Source organism: Petromyzon marinus, chromosome 59, assembly GCF_048934315.1.
Source record: "Petromyzon marinus isolate PM22_M1 ecotype Great Lakes invasive population chromosome 59, UKy_Petmar_22M1.pri1.0, whole genome shotgun sequence".
NCBI lineage: Eukaryota > Metazoa > Chordata > Hyperoartia > Petromyzontiformes > Petromyzontidae > Petromyzon > Petromyzon marinus.
The window spans coordinates 9,037,602-9,057,923 of NC_133725.1; the positions used below are offsets into that span (position 1 = coordinate 9,037,602).

The 20,322-nt window shown below is 48.7% G+C and overlaps 1 protein-coding gene across 2 annotated transcripts in view; it reads right to left on the minus strand.

The window, feature by feature from the left end:
• Window positions 1–350: 350 nt before the first annotated feature.
• LOC116955416 (zonadhesin-like) overlaps window positions 351–20,322 on the minus strand; it is a 34,999-nt gene continuing 15,027 nt past the window's right edge. For both annotated transcript variants that reach the window (XM_076053089.1, XM_032976484.2), the window contains 11 exons: window positions 18,840–19,132; window positions 17,178–17,446; window positions 15,835–16,034; window positions 13,244–13,382; window positions 12,700–12,884; window positions 12,277–12,380; window positions 9,330–9,470; window positions 8,746–8,904; window positions 6,482–6,578; window positions 5,183–5,378; window positions 351–4,594 (listed from right to left, as the gene is read on the minus strand). In XM_076053089.1, coding sequence (XP_075909204.1) covers window positions 4,458–4,594; window positions 5,183–5,378; window positions 6,482–6,578; window positions 8,746–8,904; window positions 9,330–9,470; window positions 12,277–12,380; window positions 12,700–12,884; window positions 13,244–13,382; window positions 15,835–16,034; window positions 17,178–17,446; window positions 18,840–19,132 — 1,920 coding nt within the window. In that variant the 3' untranslated portion in view covers window positions 351–4,457. The remainder of the gene's footprint in view (window positions 4,595–5,182; window positions 5,379–6,481; window positions 6,579–8,745; window positions 8,905–9,329; window positions 9,471–12,276; window positions 12,381–12,699; window positions 12,885–13,243; window positions 13,383–15,834; window positions 16,035–17,177; window positions 17,447–18,839; window positions 19,133–20,322) is intronic.

Below are 20,322 nucleotides of genomic sequence, written 5' to 3' on the forward strand. Positions count from 1 at the left end.
CATGTTACCAACGCCTAGTTATACAAATCAGAAAAAAGGGGAATATCCACCAGACAGCGATTGGTGTAGGCTCTAAAACTGCAGAGGTCAAAACGCAGATGTGTTTGTGCACGTTGGAGGCGAGATTGTAATGGGTGGCACACATCAGTGGTAGCTAGGGATCACTTCTGCTGCACCAGCCAATCAGCTGCCAGGAATAAAATCCTCATGTAATATGGCTGCCGTGAAGTCCCTATGCAAGATGGCCACTATCACCGCTCCATGTGTTAAGCCAGGGGTCAGGAACCTATGGCTCGCGAGCCAGATGTGGCTCTTTTGATGATTGCATATGGCTCGCAGATAAAACAAAATATTCTCACTTGTTTTAATCCATCCATCGATTTTTCACTGCGCATGTCCTGTTCAGGGCTGCAGGAGCAATTGTCCATTATTTTAATTGGATGATACTGGCCTACGTTTGCCGTTGCTGGGTAAAACAGGTAAACGCCCCCTTTTGAATCAGTCTGAGACTGCGTCTGCTCGGTCATTAGCTCAAAGCTAACCCTTCGACGAAGAAGATGGCGAAAAGAAAAAAAGACGACGAGTATCGTACATTTCAGGACGAATGGACCGAAGAATTCGCCTTTGTGGAGAGAGCGGGTTCTGCGGTGTGTCTAATTTGCAATGACAAAATTACATCGTTGAAACGGTCGAATGTAAAGCGGCACTTCGACACGCGCCACGCTACCTTTGCATCAAAATACCCTGCGGGAGACAGCAGAAAGAAAGCGTGCCAAGAGCTTCTGAGCAGGGTGTAAGCTAGCCAGCAGCAACTCCGCGTATGGACCCGGCAAGGTGACTATAATTCGGCTAGCTTTGCTGGTTCTTTAGCAATAGTGAGGAACGGAAAACCATTCACAGATGGCGAGTATGCTAAAACGTTCATGCTGGATGTAGCCAATGAACTTTTTGATGATCTTCCGAACAAAGACAAGATAATCAAACGGATACAAGACATGCCTCTGTCGGCAAGAACTGTTCATGATCGTACCATCGTGATGGCAAACAAAGTGGAGGAAACGCAAGTGAAGGACATAAATGCAGCGCCGTTCTTTTCTCTGGCTTTGGATGAGTCAACAGACGTGAGCCATTTGTCGCAGTTCAGCGTGATTGCAAGATATGCTGTTGGTGACACACTGCGCGAAGAAAGTCTTGCTGTTCTGCCATTAAAAGGGTCCACAAGAGGTGAGGATTTATTCAAGTCTTTCATGGAGTTTGCTCAAGAAAAAAGTCTACCTATGGATAAACTTCTCTCAGTGTGTACTGATGGTGCTCCGTGTATGGTGGGGAAAAACAAAGGATTTGTGGCGCTTCTCCGTTAACATGAAAATAGACCCATCCTAAGTTTCCATTGCATTATACACCAGGAGGCACTTTGTGCTCAGATGTGTGACAGGCAGTTTGGCGAAGTGATGTCGCTGGTCATTCGTGTGATCAACTTTGTTGCCCGAGCCTTAAATGATCGCCAGTTTAAAACACTGCTGGATGAAGTTGTAAATAACTATCCTGGTCTGCTTTTGCACAGCAATGTGCGTTGGTTGTCAAGAGGGAAGGTGCTTAGCCGTTTTGCGGCTTGCCTGAACGAAATCCGGACTTTCCTTGAAATGAAAGGCGTCGGGCATCCTGAGCTAGCCGACACCGAGTGGCTCCTCAAGTTTTACTATCTCGTAGATCTGACTGAACATCTGAACCAGCTCAACGTGAAAATGCAAGGCATTGGAAATACAGTGTTATCCCTTCAACAAGCTGTATTTGCTTTTGAAAACAAGCTGGAGCTTTTCATCACGGATCTTGAAACAGGTCGTTTACTACATTTTGAAAAACTGAGCCAATTTAAAGATGCATGCACAGCAAGTGAGCCCATTCAAAACCTTGATCTCCACCAGCTAGCTGGCTGCACATCCAGTCTCCTACAGTCCTTCAAAGCACGCTTTGGAGAATTTCGTGAGCACACTCGTCTTTTTAAGTTCATCACCCATCCAAACGAGTGTTCACTGAACACAGCCGACCTGAATTACATCCCTGGTGTCTCCGTCAGAGATTTTGAAGCAGAAGTGGCTGACCTGAAGGCCTCAGACATGTGGGTGAATAAGTTCAAGTCACTGAATGAAGATTTGGAAAGAATCACACGACAGAAAGCGGAGTTGGCGAGCAAGCACATGTGGACAGAAATGAAAAAACTCCAACCCGAAGACCAGCTGATTCTCAAAACTTGGAACGCGCTTCCTGTCACATACCACACACTGCAGCGTGTGAGTATTGCTGTATTGACCATGTTTGGATCTACGTATGCATGTGAGCAGTCATTCTCACATCTTAAAAACATCAAGTCCAACCTACGATCACGTTTAACGGATGAAAGCCTCAACGCTTGCATGAAGCTTAACCTCACCAAGTACCAACCCGACTACAAAGACATCAGCAAATCCATGCAGCACCAGAAGTCGCATTAATGGTGAGTGTTATAACAACATTATTTAAAAGAATAAATTCAGAGGCTTATTATACTGACATTTAGTTGAATTCACTTTTAAAATATATTATATGGCTCTCACTGAAATAAATTTCCAAATTTTTTGCTTTCATGGCTCTCTTAGTCAAAAAGGTTCCCGACCCCTGTGTTAAGCGGTTCTGTGGCCGAGGTCAGTTGGATATTTGTTGTTTTTAGCCAAGTAATGCGTGTTTGATTTTGCGTACATTTAAACGAGTGTATGAGAGTGCATGCACATAATTGTTCGAGTGTGTTATTTTGTGTGGGGACGTCTGCTTGCATGTGTGGTGCTGGCCACCCACCCCTTCGTGCGCCCTACCGACCTTGATAACTGCTACTCGCTCACAGCACTTGCCCCAGCAGTCTGTTATGTTTATACGGGGGATCTTTGTCTTTGTGCGAGGACGTGAGTCAGGTGGCCTCAACAACCCCTAAGCTCTCTTGTAACTTACGTGATTTCTCTTGTGTAAATCCCCTATAGAATCTGGGTCAGGGCAAGTCTCAGCCTACTTAATTTCTATAACTGCACAAGTAAAAACAAAATAACTTTGTATTTTACCAGGAAAGGCTCACTCAGCTTATACCTCGTTTTCAGAAGCGACCTGGCCATCACAAATGATAGCTCAACGAAGTGGTTTATCACGCGGAAATTTATAGCAGCCAAATACGCACGTTTCTAAATGTGGAGGGAAAAACTGGAGCACCCGGGGAAAAATCCATGCGACCACGGGTAGAGAGACATGAAAATGCCAAATATTAACGAATCAGGATCGGGATCGAAACCACGACCTCTTGCATGGTGTTAGCTACCTCGCCACCATGGCGCCTGGTGCTCAGGCTGCTGGACACACACCCACCAGATTAAAATAAATCTCAAAATCTAAAGAATACAGCGCCTGCTTAAATAGAACACCGCCACCACACAGGTACATTGAGGATAATACGTAAATCACGTGCAATGTGAACACCACAATCATTATTACAGCAGAGCATCACAACAGCTCAAAATCACCCCTGTGCAGCCACCATCGTAGATTCAAGTGTCCCTGATCCATCGGTCGGATGGCCCGGCCAATGTAGCAAAACAGTATCTGTTATGCATTTATGGAAAATAAACTCCTTAAAAATGTTTTTTAAACAACGGTTGTATTTAAAAGTGCACTAAAATGTAAATAACTCGATTGGACAACGGGAAGTGGACGACATCTTGATAACAAGATTTGACGACAGACAGAGGGATGAAGTTTAATAAGTCGAGTGGACAAGGGGAACTGGACGACATTTTGATTACAAGATTTTACCACGGCATACAGAGGAATGAAGTTTAATCACTTTTTTTCACAACTTCGTTTAACTCACCATCGAGAAGTACGTGAATGATGCTCCCACATCAACGCTTGGCGCCTGCTTCTTAGGCGAGGCGATTCCAGAGTTTAGGGCCGACGGCGTTTTTGACCACCACAAATATATATATAATTAATACGTCGTCCATACAAAAAGTTTATTGTTTTCAAGGAGCCAATTAATTGATTATTTGATGCCGATTTTTATACAGGCATGCATTGTCACAGGATCTGAGTACGTGTGCACAATTAGGGATAGATTGGACAACGGGAAGTGGACGAAATGTAGATTACAAGATTTGACCACGACACAGGAGTCAAATGAAGTAAAACAGTTGAATAAAAGTGGATTATTTTATAACTCATTCATTTAAAATATTGATACATGTTCATGGCCACGTACGGAATGTTGAGCCAATAAAGTTACGTCCCCTCGATTTGCATTGACACGTATATTATATGATCTTGGCTCAGGGACTAACGTTCACCATCTCCCATCCATCCCTTCTCCCTCTCTGCCCATGTCTCCTCTCTCTCCCCGTGTCTCCTCCCTCTCTCCGTGTCTCCTCCACTCCTTTCTCCGTTCACCCGGAGACTTCCAGCGGCAGGCGGCTGTACCCGCCGCTGCGTCCTTGCTGCCTGCGGTGGTAAATCAAGGATCCGCCCACGAAGAGAGCGGCAAACACCAGGGCCAGCGGGGTCAGCAGCTGGGTCAAATTCACTGCGGGGTTGGGGTCAAGGGCGAGATGGTGGTGGGAGAAGAGGAGGCGGCACGGCATCACGAGATCGTCTTCACGGTTTGACTGCGCGAATCTAAGCCACTCATCACTTCCAATGTCAACTTGACATTTTAATAGATATGCAGTTTAAAGCTTTCCAACTTTAGTTAATGCATCAGCTCTGTCCATTTGTCTCACTGCGCACAACTTTAGTATAGAGCTCTGGTACTATTGGGGACTTTCCATGATCAAACAGTCGCCCAAACTTGGGGAAAAACAAACCAGTGCCAAAGTGTCTCGCCTTGGCATTCCAGGCCGGTTAACTGAATCGCACTCGCTCCAGCAGTCGTTATCCAAGCCCTTTTTGTCTGATCGGGGGCTTATGGACGCCACCATTACGATAACTAATTTAATACTTCTGGGAACCCAACGCACGTTGGGATAACATGACACAATCCATGCGTACAGCTGGTAAGACGAGCTACCACCGTGCGGCAAGTCAACAGAGGTTGCCCGATGGTATGGCGGCGGCGGCGGCATCACGTTGGTTCTGTTGTATTGTTGTCTATCTCTGGGCGGGTGGTGGGTACCTCCAGGCGATCGCTTCGCCGATTCCCCGTAGACCAGCGGGCCCCGTGAGACGGTGTGAACCTCCGACTGCACCGCGTCCTCCAGCGCGCTCCTCCTGCGCCTGGCAGAGCCCCCCACGGTGCGCAGGCAGCCCTGCTGGCAGCGGGTGTTGGGCTCGTCCACCTTGCACACGATCACGTCGCAGTGGACAAACACCTGCCGGCCGAGCGGGACGGCGGTGGGTTAACAGGGGGCGGGAAGAGACTAATACACAAACGATATGTGGGCCCAACGGTTGGTAATATACATACTATTAACTATTTTTTTTTTTTTACCAGGTAAAGCCCATTGAGCTGTGTAGCTCTTTTATCGGAAGCGACCTGGCCATCACAAATGATAGCTCGACGAAGTGGTTTAACACGCAGAAATTTATAGCAGCCAAATACGCACGTTTCCAACTGTGGAGGGAAAAACTGAAGGACCCAGGGAAAAATCCATGCGACCACGGGTAGAGAGACATGAAACTCCAAACATTCACGAATCAGGATCGGGATCGAAACCATGACCTCTTGCGTGGCAGGCGAGGTAGCTACCATCTCGCCACCATGGCGCCTGGTGCTCAGGCTGCTGGTCACACACCGACCGAGTGGCTCATCGTGTCAAAATCTATCGCAGCTAAATACTGTCAACGCATGTTAATTCTAAATTCTAAATGTGGAGGGAGAACCGGAGAAAAATCCACAAAACCAAGGATAGAGACATGCAAACTCCAAATATACCGCAGGTGTCAGGGTCAGGATCAAACCCACGACCTCCTGTACACCAGGCGAGGTAGTTAACATCTCCTAGCCACCGTGGAGCCCAGAATGTACATACAGATATACTCTGCTGGACAGAGCTAATGCATTAACTAATGTACATACATTATGTATGTTGATTTACTGTGAATAACCCAACTAATAAAAGAGACACATTGTAATGTATATGACTATATTGACCCCCCCCCCACCCCCTCCTCTGGTCTTCACATCTGATTGGCTCACAGTGATGACAACCCAACGCGAATGCGTTTCATCAGCTGGCCTGTTATCTCGTTACAATTATGGCAGGAGAGAGAGACAGGATGGGCAGGCTACACTACGGTGCTTTTCAGAAGCCTCATTCTCTCTCTTTTTTCACGATCAGAGGAAACAAGAAGATGCTCGGTGTAGTCAGAACTTTACTTCGTTCATCATTTCGTTTATTTTTTTTTCAATGCTTTGCTTTATGTAACCCCTCTCTCAGGTGGCTCATAATGGCCGTGTCTTGGGCGGGCAGACCTGGTGGAAGTTGCCGATGAAGTTGAACACCATGAAGCTGAACTGATTCTTCTTCAGGAAGTTCCTGTAGCTCCTCCACGTGGGGTCGATGGGGCAGCTGTTGGGAGACAGAAATCAGCAGCGTCAGTATCATCACCTTTAGCATCATCATCATTATTATCAGGATTTCATGCAGTGAGTTGCTAAGTTGTAGCCGGCCCACCCTGTCCCTCTCCTCCCATGAATCCTAACCAGGGGATAGGTCGGCTAAATAGACAATGAAATAATAAAGTTCGTAGACGAGGAGTAGATATTCTGTGTTGTGTTCTGTCCTCCTGAGAAGTGGGCGACGCCACAACCGATGAGCACCAGAGGTTTGCGAAAAGGCGATACTCTACTTCAAAGTGCTCTTCTGAGGAGCATTTGCGTGCCTGAAAAAATTACCAGACACACCGCTATACCATCCTCCATGTTACACAACACCTCGGCTCAGTCCCTCAGTACGGAGTCCACCCGAATCTAAATTGGGGGCGGGTGCCCCGTACTCTGAACGATCTACACCAGCCATGGGCAATGTACGGCCCCTGGGCTGCATACGGCCCGTTGGGCTTTTTAATCCGGCCCGCCGAACTTGTCCAAATATTATTATTAAATTAAATTAAATTTACCTTTCTCGTGTAATGCCCCCATTTCCCAATTAGATGGCGCACTTTGACCGGGAGTGTGGTGTATAGGGCTCGAAAGGGCACATCATCTCGCAATGCATTGTGGGCCGTCACAGATCAAAGTTAACGTATCAGCACCTCAGATCTATCCCGAGAATTGCCACAACCAAAATAACTCCAGACTTGGATGCACTGGCAAAAATGGGAGATCAACAACACTGTTACAGCTGAAACTGAAAGTGATGATGTGTTGCTGCAGCGAGGTTGGAGCCAAATCGCCGACACACAGCCTGTGTGGCCGCTGTAACCTGTTAATGTAGATAATAAAGAAGTTCAAGTGAGATAGTTGGTTTGGGCGCAGGCCTCAGATGTTTTCATGATGTTTGATCAGTCACGTTACGACATGTTTTTGTATTGTTCATGTTCGTGCAATTTGCTAAATTGCCTTGCAAATAAATGCTTTGCTACCTGTTAAAGGCCAAATCCTTTCATGTAATGATTTTTACACGTCATTTATATTAGTTCACACAAACACTCCACTCCATCCATCTGTTCCTGGCCCGGCCCCTCTGTCAAATTTTAGAACCCATTGTGGCCCGCGAGTCAAAAAATTTGCCCACCCCTGATCTACACACTGCTGGGTGTGCCCCGCACTCTGAACGATCTACACACTGCTGGGCATGGCCTGCAATGCATGTGAGGCTCGGTGTCCTTATCTCTGATCGTCCACCTGGCTCTCCACAGTAATTACAGCAACACGTCCGAGAGAGCACAATACTTTTCCGTGTGATTCATCACAGGTAAGCTCACACCGACTACATTGAACAAGGTCGGGTGCAGAGCCAAGGTCCGAGTGTCACGTGAGTGCTCCTCCACATAGATGTGTCTTCATGCTGATGATACACAATTGTACACCGCAGTGATATGGAGAGCCTCGAATATGACGTTTGATCACCACGTGCAAAATCGTGTCAGCTCCTGCAATTTCCAAATCAGAGCTCTACGATACATTCAACCACTATTGAGTCGTGAAACAGCCAACACGGCGGCGTGTAGCATCGTATCGACAAGACTCGATATTGAAACTTACTATTCTACGGGACGTCTGGCAAAAACATTGCCAAGCTACAGCGTGTACAACATTCTTTGGCACATCTCGTGACGGGTACTGAAAGGTCCGACCATGTTTGTCCAATGCTCGCTAAGCTGCATTGTCTTTTGGTTGCCGAACAATACATTTTAAAGTCGCACTCATTACACACAAAGTACTTGCCACAAATGAACCACAATACACTGCTGATTTCGTCAAGGAGAATAAATCAGCATCATGCTCGCAGCAGCTATTGATTAACCATCGAACAAAGACCGTCACTGCATTTAACGCTTTTAGATGTGCTGCTGCGGCCGTCTGAAATGCTCTTCCTGCCGATGTTAGCAAGCCATTGGAGCTATGCACTTTTAAATCTAGATTGAAAACTAATTTCTTTAGAATTGCTTTTTTTGTGTTTAGTGTGTTGTCCTTCCCCCACATCACTATCTCACCACCACCACGTCTCCCGGATGAGCATCCCGGACTCTCAAGCTTGCGGAACGCCAAGGCATGGCCCCCCTCTCACTCACCCATCCTTCAGGAGGTCGTATCGGATGGGGTCACGGGGGTCACCGCTGGGGGTCGCGTAGCAATTCTCGGCGAAGAGGGCGATGCTCAGGGTGGAGTTGACGGCGAGTTGCAGATAAATCTCCTGGCTCTCGTTGTAGTGCACCGGGAAGTCGTTCCTCCTACAGACACGGGGGTTCACTTCAGCCGGCTCTGTCTATGGTGTCACGATAAGCGCCCTGGACTTGCAGTAATAATGGGTGCACCATAGTTAATCGATGGGCAGATCTCATGTGTTTGGGTACAGTGTGCGTACTCCCACCTATTCCCAGAAGTCAAGCCAGTTGGTCAAACAAATATCCTTCAGGGGGGCTCGCGAGTGCTCCCCCTAAGTGGAGGCCGTTCTGCCAGCAGTGACACGAGCAGGAAATTGCAGGGCTGCAGCTTTACCTGTCCGGGTCAATGATTCAGTAGAGATCATTCCGCAGCCGGCACGCCACATCCTGTACGTCTCCCTCGTCGTGACTGTGGCTACCGTTCGTCAGGTGCCACCTCTACTCGGGTCTACCAGCGGGAAGGTGTCAGAATGAGCGGTGAGGAGCCCTGCCTGTAGGCAAGCGCGAAGGCGTCCGTCGTGAAGATGTCGATGGTGAAGACGAACTCTCCGAGGCCCTCCTCTCTGATGAAGATGCTGTTCGTGTCCGGAGTGAAGCTGACGGCCAGACCCTTGCGCTTGTCATACACACATCTGAGTGAAGGGGTAGGGAAAGTATGTGCGGTGTATGAATGTTGAATTTCTTTCGCACCGTTCGTAGCCAACCGTGTTGATCGGAGGGGTGGTCGAGGGAGGGAGGGCAGAGGGAGACAGGTTGTGAGGGTTGCCGAGATAGAATTTTTAATGGTACAATAATAATTTTCATGATATATAGCGGTTACCGCGATATTAGTTTCCCATAAGGTAATTGTTGCACATTTTTATTCTTGGCTGTATGGGCCTACCTCGATATATGTTTGGGCTGAAAACCTGAACTTACAGTGAAAAATTGTAATGTACAGTAAAAACTTGGAATGCGAGTAACTTGGTGTGTGAGTGTTTTGCAAGACGAGCGAAAATGTTAAATAAATATTAATTTGATAAACGAGCGAGGGTCTTGCAATACGAGCAGCACGTGTAGTACACTTTGTCTGCAGAGCGTCACGTGATCACAACTGACATACGAGTGCTTTGATATACGAGTGCTTTGGATTACAAACACGTTTCCGGAACGAATTATGCTCGCAATCCAAGGTTTTACTGTATGTTGAAATATATTTTTCTATAAGGTCCCATTACTCAACCCAAGATGCGGTCCTAAGAAAATATTTTATCATCCAAATCCTACTAAAATAACACTTTTCAACACAACTTAGATATTTTCATCCGTTAATATGGAGAACAATAACGAGACAGGTAATTAAAAGAAAATACTGTACAGTGTACACATGCACACACTACAACCGCCATTCGCAACCCACCACAGCGCTATAAACACTATACTTGTGACAGGCTATGTGCACTTTAAGGCCACGTGAAGTGTCAAACACCTCTTGGCAGGAGGTAATGGGACAGACCCAGGTGCCATGGGTTGACTGACTGAGATGACCGGCAGATGCACCACCTGTGCCTCCTACTGTGCCAACCTGCTGTGTTTTAGCCACCCGGCGCTCCGCTCTTTGTTCTGAGCATCGCTTCTCTGCCCTCCGTTGTTGCCGGAGGGCGCCTGCCTCCAACTGCCCAGTAGCGTCCTTCACTAGCCTCCTCAGCAAAGGCCAATCTTGACACCTCTGGTACCAGTCAGCTCCATATTCTCTCGTACCACATTTCCATCTCTTCTCTAGCGTGTGCCGCGCCTTTTTAGCCTCCTCTATCCGGCCGAACAAAAGCTGTTTGGGCATGCGGTGGCTGGATATGCGGGCAACATGACCCAGCCAACGCAGCCTTGTCTGCGGGAGGAGCTCACCGATGAAACTGTGTCCAGATCTTTCACGGATTTGTGACCTCACATTTGAAGGGATCCACATTTTGCAAGCATAGAAAAGGTAAGGCATGGCTATGCTTGATAAGACCTGAATAATCCTTTCCAGGACCTTTCCCGGCACACTGAGGAGGGAGATGCCCTTGTAGTCATTATAGTATGTGTGGGTCCCCTTCTTAAAGATGGGGACCACCAGGGCATCCTTTCAATCATTCAGAACCCGTGCAGTGGTCCAGACTGTTATTATGATGTCATTTTTGGGCAGTCTGCACACAAACGCCACCCTCCCTCAGCAATTCGCTTGGGAAATCATCTCTGCCCGGTGCTTTGCCTAGCTTTACTCTGGATCGCCTTCTGTACTTCAGCCAGCCACTCAGAGGGGGTAACTACTTCTTCCAACATTTGAGACACAGCAGCCTCAGCGGGGTCATCCCCACTTTGCTCCATGATGTTTTCTGGGCTCAGGGATTTTTCCTCTCCCAATACCTTACAGAAATGCTCAGAAAACCTGCAAGCCTGTTCCTGGGGGTCGGAGATTGGATCACTGTTCTTAATCTTAATGATGGTGATAGGTGTAGCCCTGCAAGTTACTTTTTGATGGAATAAAAAAGTGAATTGTGATCCCTGTCTACTGAGGCGGATTCCATCTCCTTAGCAACCCATGACCACCACCCATCCTTACAGCACCGCACGGCTCTCCGAACCTCCGCGCAAAAACTACAGTAAGCCTCCTCGTTCTACGACGTATGATGCTGTAGATGGTGGGAGTAGGCCTGTCGCTTTTTCTCAGCCAGTCGTAACACCTCCTCCATCAACCAGGGTCACTAGGTAGGTTTGGACCACGTACCCAAAGCAGCTGATTGAGCCACAGTCCTAAACCTTACCCATTTCCCCTCGGCATCAGGAGGAGTGGGGGCGATGCCAACCCAGCTGCAGGCGATGATGAAATTCTCACTTATAACTTTCATCAGCTAGCTGAAACCAGGCCATTGTGGGTTTGAATGGGGTCCTAGATGGACACCCACCACCGGAGTGGAAGAATAGCAGGTGCATCTTATAGATGACAAGCCGGTGGTCAGTGGGTAGATCATCTCTTCAGGAGGTCCTGGTGTCAAGGACATGGGCCCGCATCCGCTGTTCCAACACTATATAGTCCAGCAGATGTTCTTGCTTGGACCTGGAGTGCAACCACGATGTTATGTGGATGTGCCGATGCCGGAACAGCGCGTTGGTGATTACAAGCCCATGGGCTGCATTGTTATTGAGCTGATCTGGCACGTGCCTCTCGCACTAATACAGAGCCCCCGTTGGCCACTGTGATGGCTACAAGCCCCATGAGGGGATCAGCCGATTGAATTGGCTTTCCCTCCAAGGCATTGATTGCATCCACCACAGCTATACCGTCTGAAACCACCGAGGAGGTAAAGCCCACACAGACTAATGCCCACACACAAACACAAATATCTCCCGTGTAACTTACAGAGGCAGCTTGGTCAAGTGCTGTTAGCTAGCAAATATTACACAAACAAACGCACGTACTTGATGAGAACCTGGATGTCATGGAAGTTGCGCGTGATCACTTGGCTTCTGTTGTTTGCCTTGAGCATCACCGTCTGGGAAAAAATTATTGACTTGTCCACTTCCTGAAGGATCACAGGGCAAAGGAGAAATAAGAAGGGGCATGGTGCGGGAGAGATAAAAACACATCACCATGGTTAGCCATGATTAATCCACTTTTAGATAAAGGTCTCCTCAAGGCATCGCAGTCCTCGCGATGCAACAATCCAGGTAGCAACTGCACAAGAGCTCATTTCATTCCTCCACCTCGTCGGTTGGTCCACACGTTTGTCAACCAGTCTATCTATTTGTCAATTAAAAAATAATCGTTGGTCAGTCAGTCAATTCGTGGATCCATCGACGATCGGTCAATCAATGGACGTGCTGAATGTGATCTTCCGTCACCTGGCAGACGGCGCCGCAGTCGGCGACTCCGATGTCGAAGGTGATGAAGTCTCCGTCGTCCACGAGGGAGCAGCCGGGCGGCGTGGGGTCGTTGAGCTGCGTGTCACTCGCCGTGTAGTTGAGCACCAGCACGCGCGGGATTCGCGCCGACATGCGCTCTCCCTCGCACGACAACGCCACCTCCGCTACGGGGGAAGAGAAGGAGAAAGAGGGGACGTCAGTCGGCACACTGCGAGGAACGCAGCACATCGCTGCGTCGTCTACACGCGTCCTGACCCGTTCATGGCTTGTGACATTGGCAGCATGGCTCAGCTTCTGCAGTGGAAAAAAAAAAACACCTGGCACCTCATAGGCAGCACCACGCCCTGCCTGCGTGGCTTGATTGTGCCAGCGGGAAAAAAAAAAAAAAACACCTACACCCTGAGTGGCCCCGGCATTAGCTCAGCTTGTATGCGCCAGTCGAGAAGGGGGTTATGAGTGAAGGCGTCCCTGTGTGGGTGGCCCTGGCAAGAGAGTGGGATGGGGGGGGTGGGATAGGGCGTACCTGGGTGGCAGCCCAAGCGGCCCTCCTTGAGGAAGCACGCCTCTCCCCCGTGGCATCCGCCTGCCTCCTCCACGACCACCCCCTGGGAGCGGCACCTGTAGCGACGCGAGCAGTCGTGGCTATACCACGACTTTCCCACCTGGGAGTCCGCACGACACGCACAGACGGGACACACAATTAAGTAATGACATAGTCAGGTCTCCTGCTACGTGTGGTTTTCGCAACGCGAATTGCATATAACGCGATTAATGTATTTAGGGAACGCATTATTTTAAAACGCGGACACAAGTTGGATATATAACGCAATCGAGTGAATCGAACTGCGTTGTGCGAGTAGGAATGAGGGGTGGTACGGCTGCCTCGGCGTAGCATTGCACAAGGCATTGGGATGCTGCTGGATGCTTTTAGATGCTACCCACACGCCTCAGTTTTTGTTCAGCCTGGGTATGCATCTCGCATGCTATCGCGGGCGGTGCTTTACCCAATATTATTTATTATAACGCGATTTTTCCATAAAGCGGTTTTCTTCAGGAATGCAACAACCACATTATAGGAGAACAGAGTGTACAGCACCATGTAAATGATGTCTCAACCAATACAGTGTTCAATACAGTATATACCCTGCTAAATACACATGTAGGGTTCGAGTGGGGTGATGGCTGACAACAGGCGCAAGGTACTGTAGGAGGGAAGCCTCTGGAAGGGCGAGTGGAGATGGCCAAAGACAGGTGGCTGGAAGGTCCTGTCACAGTGCTACAAGCTGCAGGGAGACCAAGGGCAGTGAGGGGTGGGCCCAAACGAATATCAAAGGGGGAGCGAGGCCCACGCTCGGGGCGCTTGCTCGGGGACTGATCGGCGACTAGAGGTGGACGACATCGGAGCCAACTGTTCGAGATCTAAATGGTGGACACCATCAAGAAAGACTGTTCAAGATTAAACCACACTCTTTGGCTCTTTCAGTAAAGTCACGTAGGTAGAAAAAATAAAATTAAAATAAATCACGACGTTTCGATCGCAACACAAGCGGTCGTCCTCAGGCGAAAATAGCAGCTAATTTCGAAATTAGCGGCTAACGTCGTGACTTATTATAATTTTATTTTTTCTACCTACGTGACTTTAGCGAAAGAACCAAATAGTATGGATTCCTGCAGTCACGAAAGCTTCAAATCAAGATTAATCGAGTGGAAACTACCAGGGCTGCAGATATTCATAGCCTTTGTGAAATGTGATCGTCATATTCTAACCTTGTATATACGTTCTTGGGAAATAAAGACAATTTCCCCTTGAAAATGGAACCTGCGAAGGAGCTTCTTTACACACATACTAAATACATGAAGTTAGCAATACAATTCTGTGTTCAAACTAATCACCTATGCATTTTGTCGTCGAAAGTTATTAACCTATTTGGAATTACCTTTCACAAATGTAGGTCCCTTACCTGTAAAATGTAACTATGTCACGCTGAGCAGGCCTCTAGCAGACCTCCATTATCTACGCAGCTCATGTGCAAACAAGGTAACTCAAGAGCCCGGCCAGCCACTCACTGACCGGAATCAAATATTGATTCCGACCGTGTACATATACGTATCGTTGAAACCTAGAGCAAATAAGGACCTTGTAAAAACATTACGAACTTACACTATTGAGAGAAAAATAATAAAACTGCATGTGCACATTTAAACTTGTGCCACACCAAAGAACCTCATTTGATGAAGTTAGGTAAATGTGGTAGATTTACTATACCCAGTGATTGTATCTGTAATTTTCTAATCATTTGGTCTATATGACTGATGCAAGGCTGATAATGAGATATACACAAGTCTAATAGACATCAAAAGTACACTGGAGTAATTTACTTATCGCGGATTTAGTTTTAGCGGAACACAGATGTGATTCAGTGTAGTATTCAGACACTAAGATCACTCAAATCAATTTCCGTGTCTAAATGTACATGAGCGGAAAAAATGGTGGCCATCTTGAAAGATAGAACCCGTGTTGCATTTGCGTCATTGTGTCATTGCGTCATTAGACGTTGTACGGTCTGATCTGGATGACCACAGTCGCACACTGCCACTGGAGAGCTTTAAATTTTCCATTTGTGCATCAGGTATCCTTATCTGCCATGATGCATGCAGATACCTAATACACAAATGGCATCGAGTTTGCATTAACCACACATACCGCATTAACCATATATACCTATTACAAGGCATACGAATTTGATGCCTTGTAATAGTTAAAAGGTGTCTCGCTTTTGCATGTTAACACCTCGTGTATTCATGCCAAAATTGGTTTAAAAAAAATTATCATTAAAAATCTTGATACTGGAAAAAGTGTCCCAGATATAGCGTTAGTGTCGTTTTACTTTCCTGCGTCCACTTGCAGTGTCCCACTGGCGATGCAGTACAATCGTATTTATGTCCCAGCAATGATTCGTGATAGGGTGAGTGTTAATCTCAGTGTAACCATGTTGGTGTTGAGCTCACGTCTCTGTAGACTCCGTCATGCATGCAGTTGGGACCGTGCTCGCGGTGAACGTAGGGCGAGCGAATGGCTCAAAGTTAATCTCAGTGTGACCGTGTTGAGCTCACGTCTCTGTAGACGCCGCCGTGCGTGCACCCACAGTCCGCCGCCGCCACGCACGTGCCGCCCTGCAGGAAGAAGCCGGCGTCGCACACGCAGCCCTCGGCACAGACGCGGCCCCGCGGGCACGCGGCCGCGGGCACGCCGCACGACGGCGGGCAGGGTGGGGCGCACGCGGTGTACGCGCTGCGGGCCGGGCACGTCAGCGCTGTGCACACAAAGACACGCGCGCGCGCGAACATTAAAGGTAACCCGTGAAAGCGCTTTTTTTCCACAGGTCGTTTGGGCAAGTGCTGTTAGCGAGCACCTTTGAAAGCCGGCGCGATACACGAGGTCGGTCCCACGCCCAATCGCCTTTGTCTCCCCAGTGATTAAGTTTACACACCGCACCAGGTACTCATTTGAGGCTGAGCCCACCTAGGGGTAGGCCCAGGACCGGTTCAGATAATCAGTACTGGTATCGGCCTTGAGTGGGAATCGAACTCGGGTCGCCGGGTACACAGCGGAGCACGCTAACTGCTACTCCATCGCTCCCCGCACATACAAACTAACACACAGTACGTGCTGTCATTTACGAGCAGCATTCACACACACACACAGATTGTGAGCTAACGGAGATAACCCTTTCACTAAGGTTACACTCACACCAGGCTTCGCCAGTATCTGCCGCAATGGAAGAGCCGATAATGAATAATGAGTGGCCTGCAATACGAACTTTCTTGCATCGAACACGATCATGATGATCACCTCATTTGTATTCCACTCCCTCCCATGCATCTCGAGGTATCCGCTAGAGTCTAGCCAAGGGGGATCCAAGGTGCCAGCTGGCAAGTGTAAGGAGAACGCCACAACATGGGCATGAGTCTGCCAACACGGGGTGATGTTGCTCTGGTTTTTCTCCAAATTAGGTGATTTTAGAGTAATTTATCAAACGAGGAAGTTTTGACTGTGATGCCTGCATACATGATCTATTTTTTTCCGAAAAACGTCACGGGATCTTTAATACCTATCAGTATTTCAACTATTTAAAACATGCTTTATTTGTATTTTACCAGGTAAGCCACACGGAGCTATATAGCACTTTTTTTTCAGAAACGACCTTGCCACTAACGATAGCTCAACGAAGTGGCTTATCATCACGTGGAAATGCATAGCAGTAGCCAAATACTCTGAACCAACACTGCCGCTGGGCTCTACCCGCGAACCTCTGCCGCAAGTGACAAATGCGCTACCGTTCGGCCACGCCAGTGCCAATTGATGACGCCGGTAATGGCTGCGGATAGTGGCAGTGGTGCCGACGTTGGTAGTGGTGGTGACGACGACGCTGGTGAGACGGAAAAATGTCGCTCACTGCAGTTGGCGGCCGCCCTCCACTCCGCGAACAGCACCCCACGCGCCAGGCACGTGGCGAAGTACCCCTGCAGGTGCGAGCAGCGCAGCGCCGTGTCCGTCACGGCGGCCAGGTCAAACACGCAGTTGGCGAAGTGCGGCCGGGGCGGCACCGTTGCGAAGCACGGGGCGAAGGGCGACTGCCCGCTGCGCAGGTAGTCGCACAGAGCCTCGGCCGACGCCTTTTCCGCGTCGCCGGGCATCACCGCGTGGCTGTTGCCTGGCCCACAGCTGCAATCATTGTAGAGAGAGAAAGAAGGAGATGTTTTCGTTGGGGTTGGGGGTAGAAAGTGGGCGGATCGAAAGGGGGAGCACAGGGGTCCCAAATAAACCATCTGAGGCCTTGTGACGTTAACACTGTTATCGTAGCGTGGACTGGCGGGATAGTGCAACGGCTGCTCTTGGCAAAGGGGCTGTCCATAAATGACGTCACGCACCTGGGGGGGGAGGGGGATCAGACATTTGTGACGATGTGTGACGAGGGGGGGGGGTTGAGAAATGTGACGTCACATTAAATGTGTAACTTTAAATAAATATAGACAATACGTCATACTTAATAAATAGACTTTTTAATGTTTTCTCCTACAACATCAGAGTGCAGCGCCACATTAAATATGCACTAAAATGGCAATAGTTTAAAGTGATTTGAAGCATGTTTTATATTTTTTTGGGGGGGGGGCAGAGCTTTGTGACGTCATATTTGAGGAGGGGGGGGTCTGACTTTTTGTGACGTCGTGTGACGAAGGGGGGGTCAAAAAATCGTCAAAAATCGCGTGACGTCATTTATAGATGGCCCCAAAGTGAGCCACAACGCTCGCCAAATATGAGACAACCGCTTGGTTGGAATAATCTTGGCCGGGGCACAAATGACCCAGTGGCTAGAACAGGTCCAGCCTGCTCTCCCCGTGCCCATGGGGACGCGACAGCTGCGTGCGTTATGAATGCGTTTGACTTTTTTTTTTAAGTAAAATTTTCGAATTTTCAAGCACAATTTCGGATCTTAGATTGCGTGATAATGTAACGTGTAATTTGTGCCAACAAAAATCACGTCAGCCGATGCCACGCGTTACACACCACTTTTAACGGGAATAGCATTGGTGTGACGTCATGACGGTGGCGTCACTCCCCGTGACATCATGGAGGTGACATCGCTACCCTGCGATGGCCTGACATTAACGTTACATCTTTGGATTAATCTGAAACAATAGTTTTCTTTTCCGGACAATCCAAACAGTTTCAATATCCAGGCCCGATTGCCAGACTAATCCTGTAAATGGGAAAGTGTGTCCATGTGTGTGCGAGCGCATGGGCAGCGGTAGTTTAGCGGCCAGCACACTGCACTACGAACCCGACGACCCGAGTTTAATTCCCGCTCGCGGCCAACACCAGTGACGATTATCTGAACCGGTCCTGGGCCTCCTCCCCTAGGTCGACTCAGCCTCAAACGAGTACCTGGTGCGGTGTGTAGTAAACATCGCCACTGGGGGTGGTTCTGGCCACCCGCCCTCTCGCGTGCTGCGCCGGCCTTCATAGGTGCTGCTACTCGCGAACAGCACTTGCCCCCAAACAATTTGTTACACGCCAAACGGGGGGGATCTTCGTCTTTGTGCGTGCGAGCGCTCACGCTGCTTTACTGGCGGACGCCTCGCTCTGCCAGGCGTTGCCGAACGTGCTCGGCGTGCTGTGACGCTCGCCGCCGGGCCCCGTGAAGTCGTTGCCGGCGTCCCCGTCGTAATTGCCGCACAGCCCCTCGACGGCGCCCGCGAAGTCGGCCTTGAGCCCCACGTCCACGTAGGCGACGCCGTCGAACCTGACGGTGAGGCCGGCCGCCGGCGCCGACAGCACCGCCAGGCTCCCCAGCTGCACTACCGTGGCGCCGGGCAGCAGCGCCGGCAAGCTCACCGTCTCGCCGTTCAGCTGCCGGGGGGGGGGGGGCGATGGTAATTCGTCGTTATAATCGCTTCATGTTTAACATATTCTCTGGATTTTAAGAAACTCCAGAAAGCAAGCCGCACGCCAAACTTTGGGGTAATTTTGAAAAAATTGTTCATCGTGTTTAATGATCAAGGTAATATGGTGCTCCCAAGATTCATCTTTAATGAGGCGTTTATGAACGCGCAACTTAAAAATGTCTTCCGGAAATGTATTTGAAACAGCTGGTGGTGGTCCTTCTGTCCTCTGGGGGGTAATGAATCTGTGGAAAGCTGTCTTCTGGAAGACCGTTCTGAAAAGTTGGCCCGAACAGTCAGCCACCACAGGGCTAGTGGGAGCGTGGGTAATCTGTTCATTACTCCTTCTTTCACATGGCGTTTGTACATAAAAGGCAACGGGCTACAAGTATGCATTGAACGTTGTGAGCCATTCCATGGTAATCCGGGAGGGCAAGTGCCGGTAGCTGAGTGGAAGGGTCCACTTACTCCACCAGAATACAGCGTGGTTATTTCGGGGCAGTGATCATTGACACGCCTTGCGGTATAGCACCTCACCAGAATCACAATTTGGTGGGGTCCTCGATAGTTGTATTTAAGGAGGAAATATCTTTCACGTGATGTTGTGGAGACACTGGTTGAGAGCGATCCCCACTTTTTCCGGGGCAGCAGAGAGAAACCAGGGCTGTTCCATTAATCGGCTCTTCATCAAGGTTCTCGTTTGGGATACCACTGCTTTCCCACGTCTTAGGGTGGCAGAAAAACCTCAAGGATGGCCCATGGCAACACTGCGAATGAGTGGCTTTCTTCTGGTCTATTCCCTATACCAACCACATCCACAGCTAGATTTGGTGGCATCAATGACATTCTAGATTTGAAGCTTTCGTGACTGCAAGAATTCATACTCTTTGGTTCTATTCGGTAAAGTCACGTAGGTAAAAAACAAATACAAAATAAAAGAAAAGAAACAATTAAAACACGACGTTTCGGAGGCGACGCAAGCTTCCTTCATCAGGTGGGACCAGTCACAGCCAAAATCACTCGCTGCAGTGATTTTGGCTGTGACTGGTCCCACCTGATGAAGGAAGCTTGTGTTGCCTCCGAAACGTCGTGTTTTAATTGTTTCTTTTCTTTTATTTCTAATTTGTTTTTTACCTACATGACTTTACCAAATAGAAC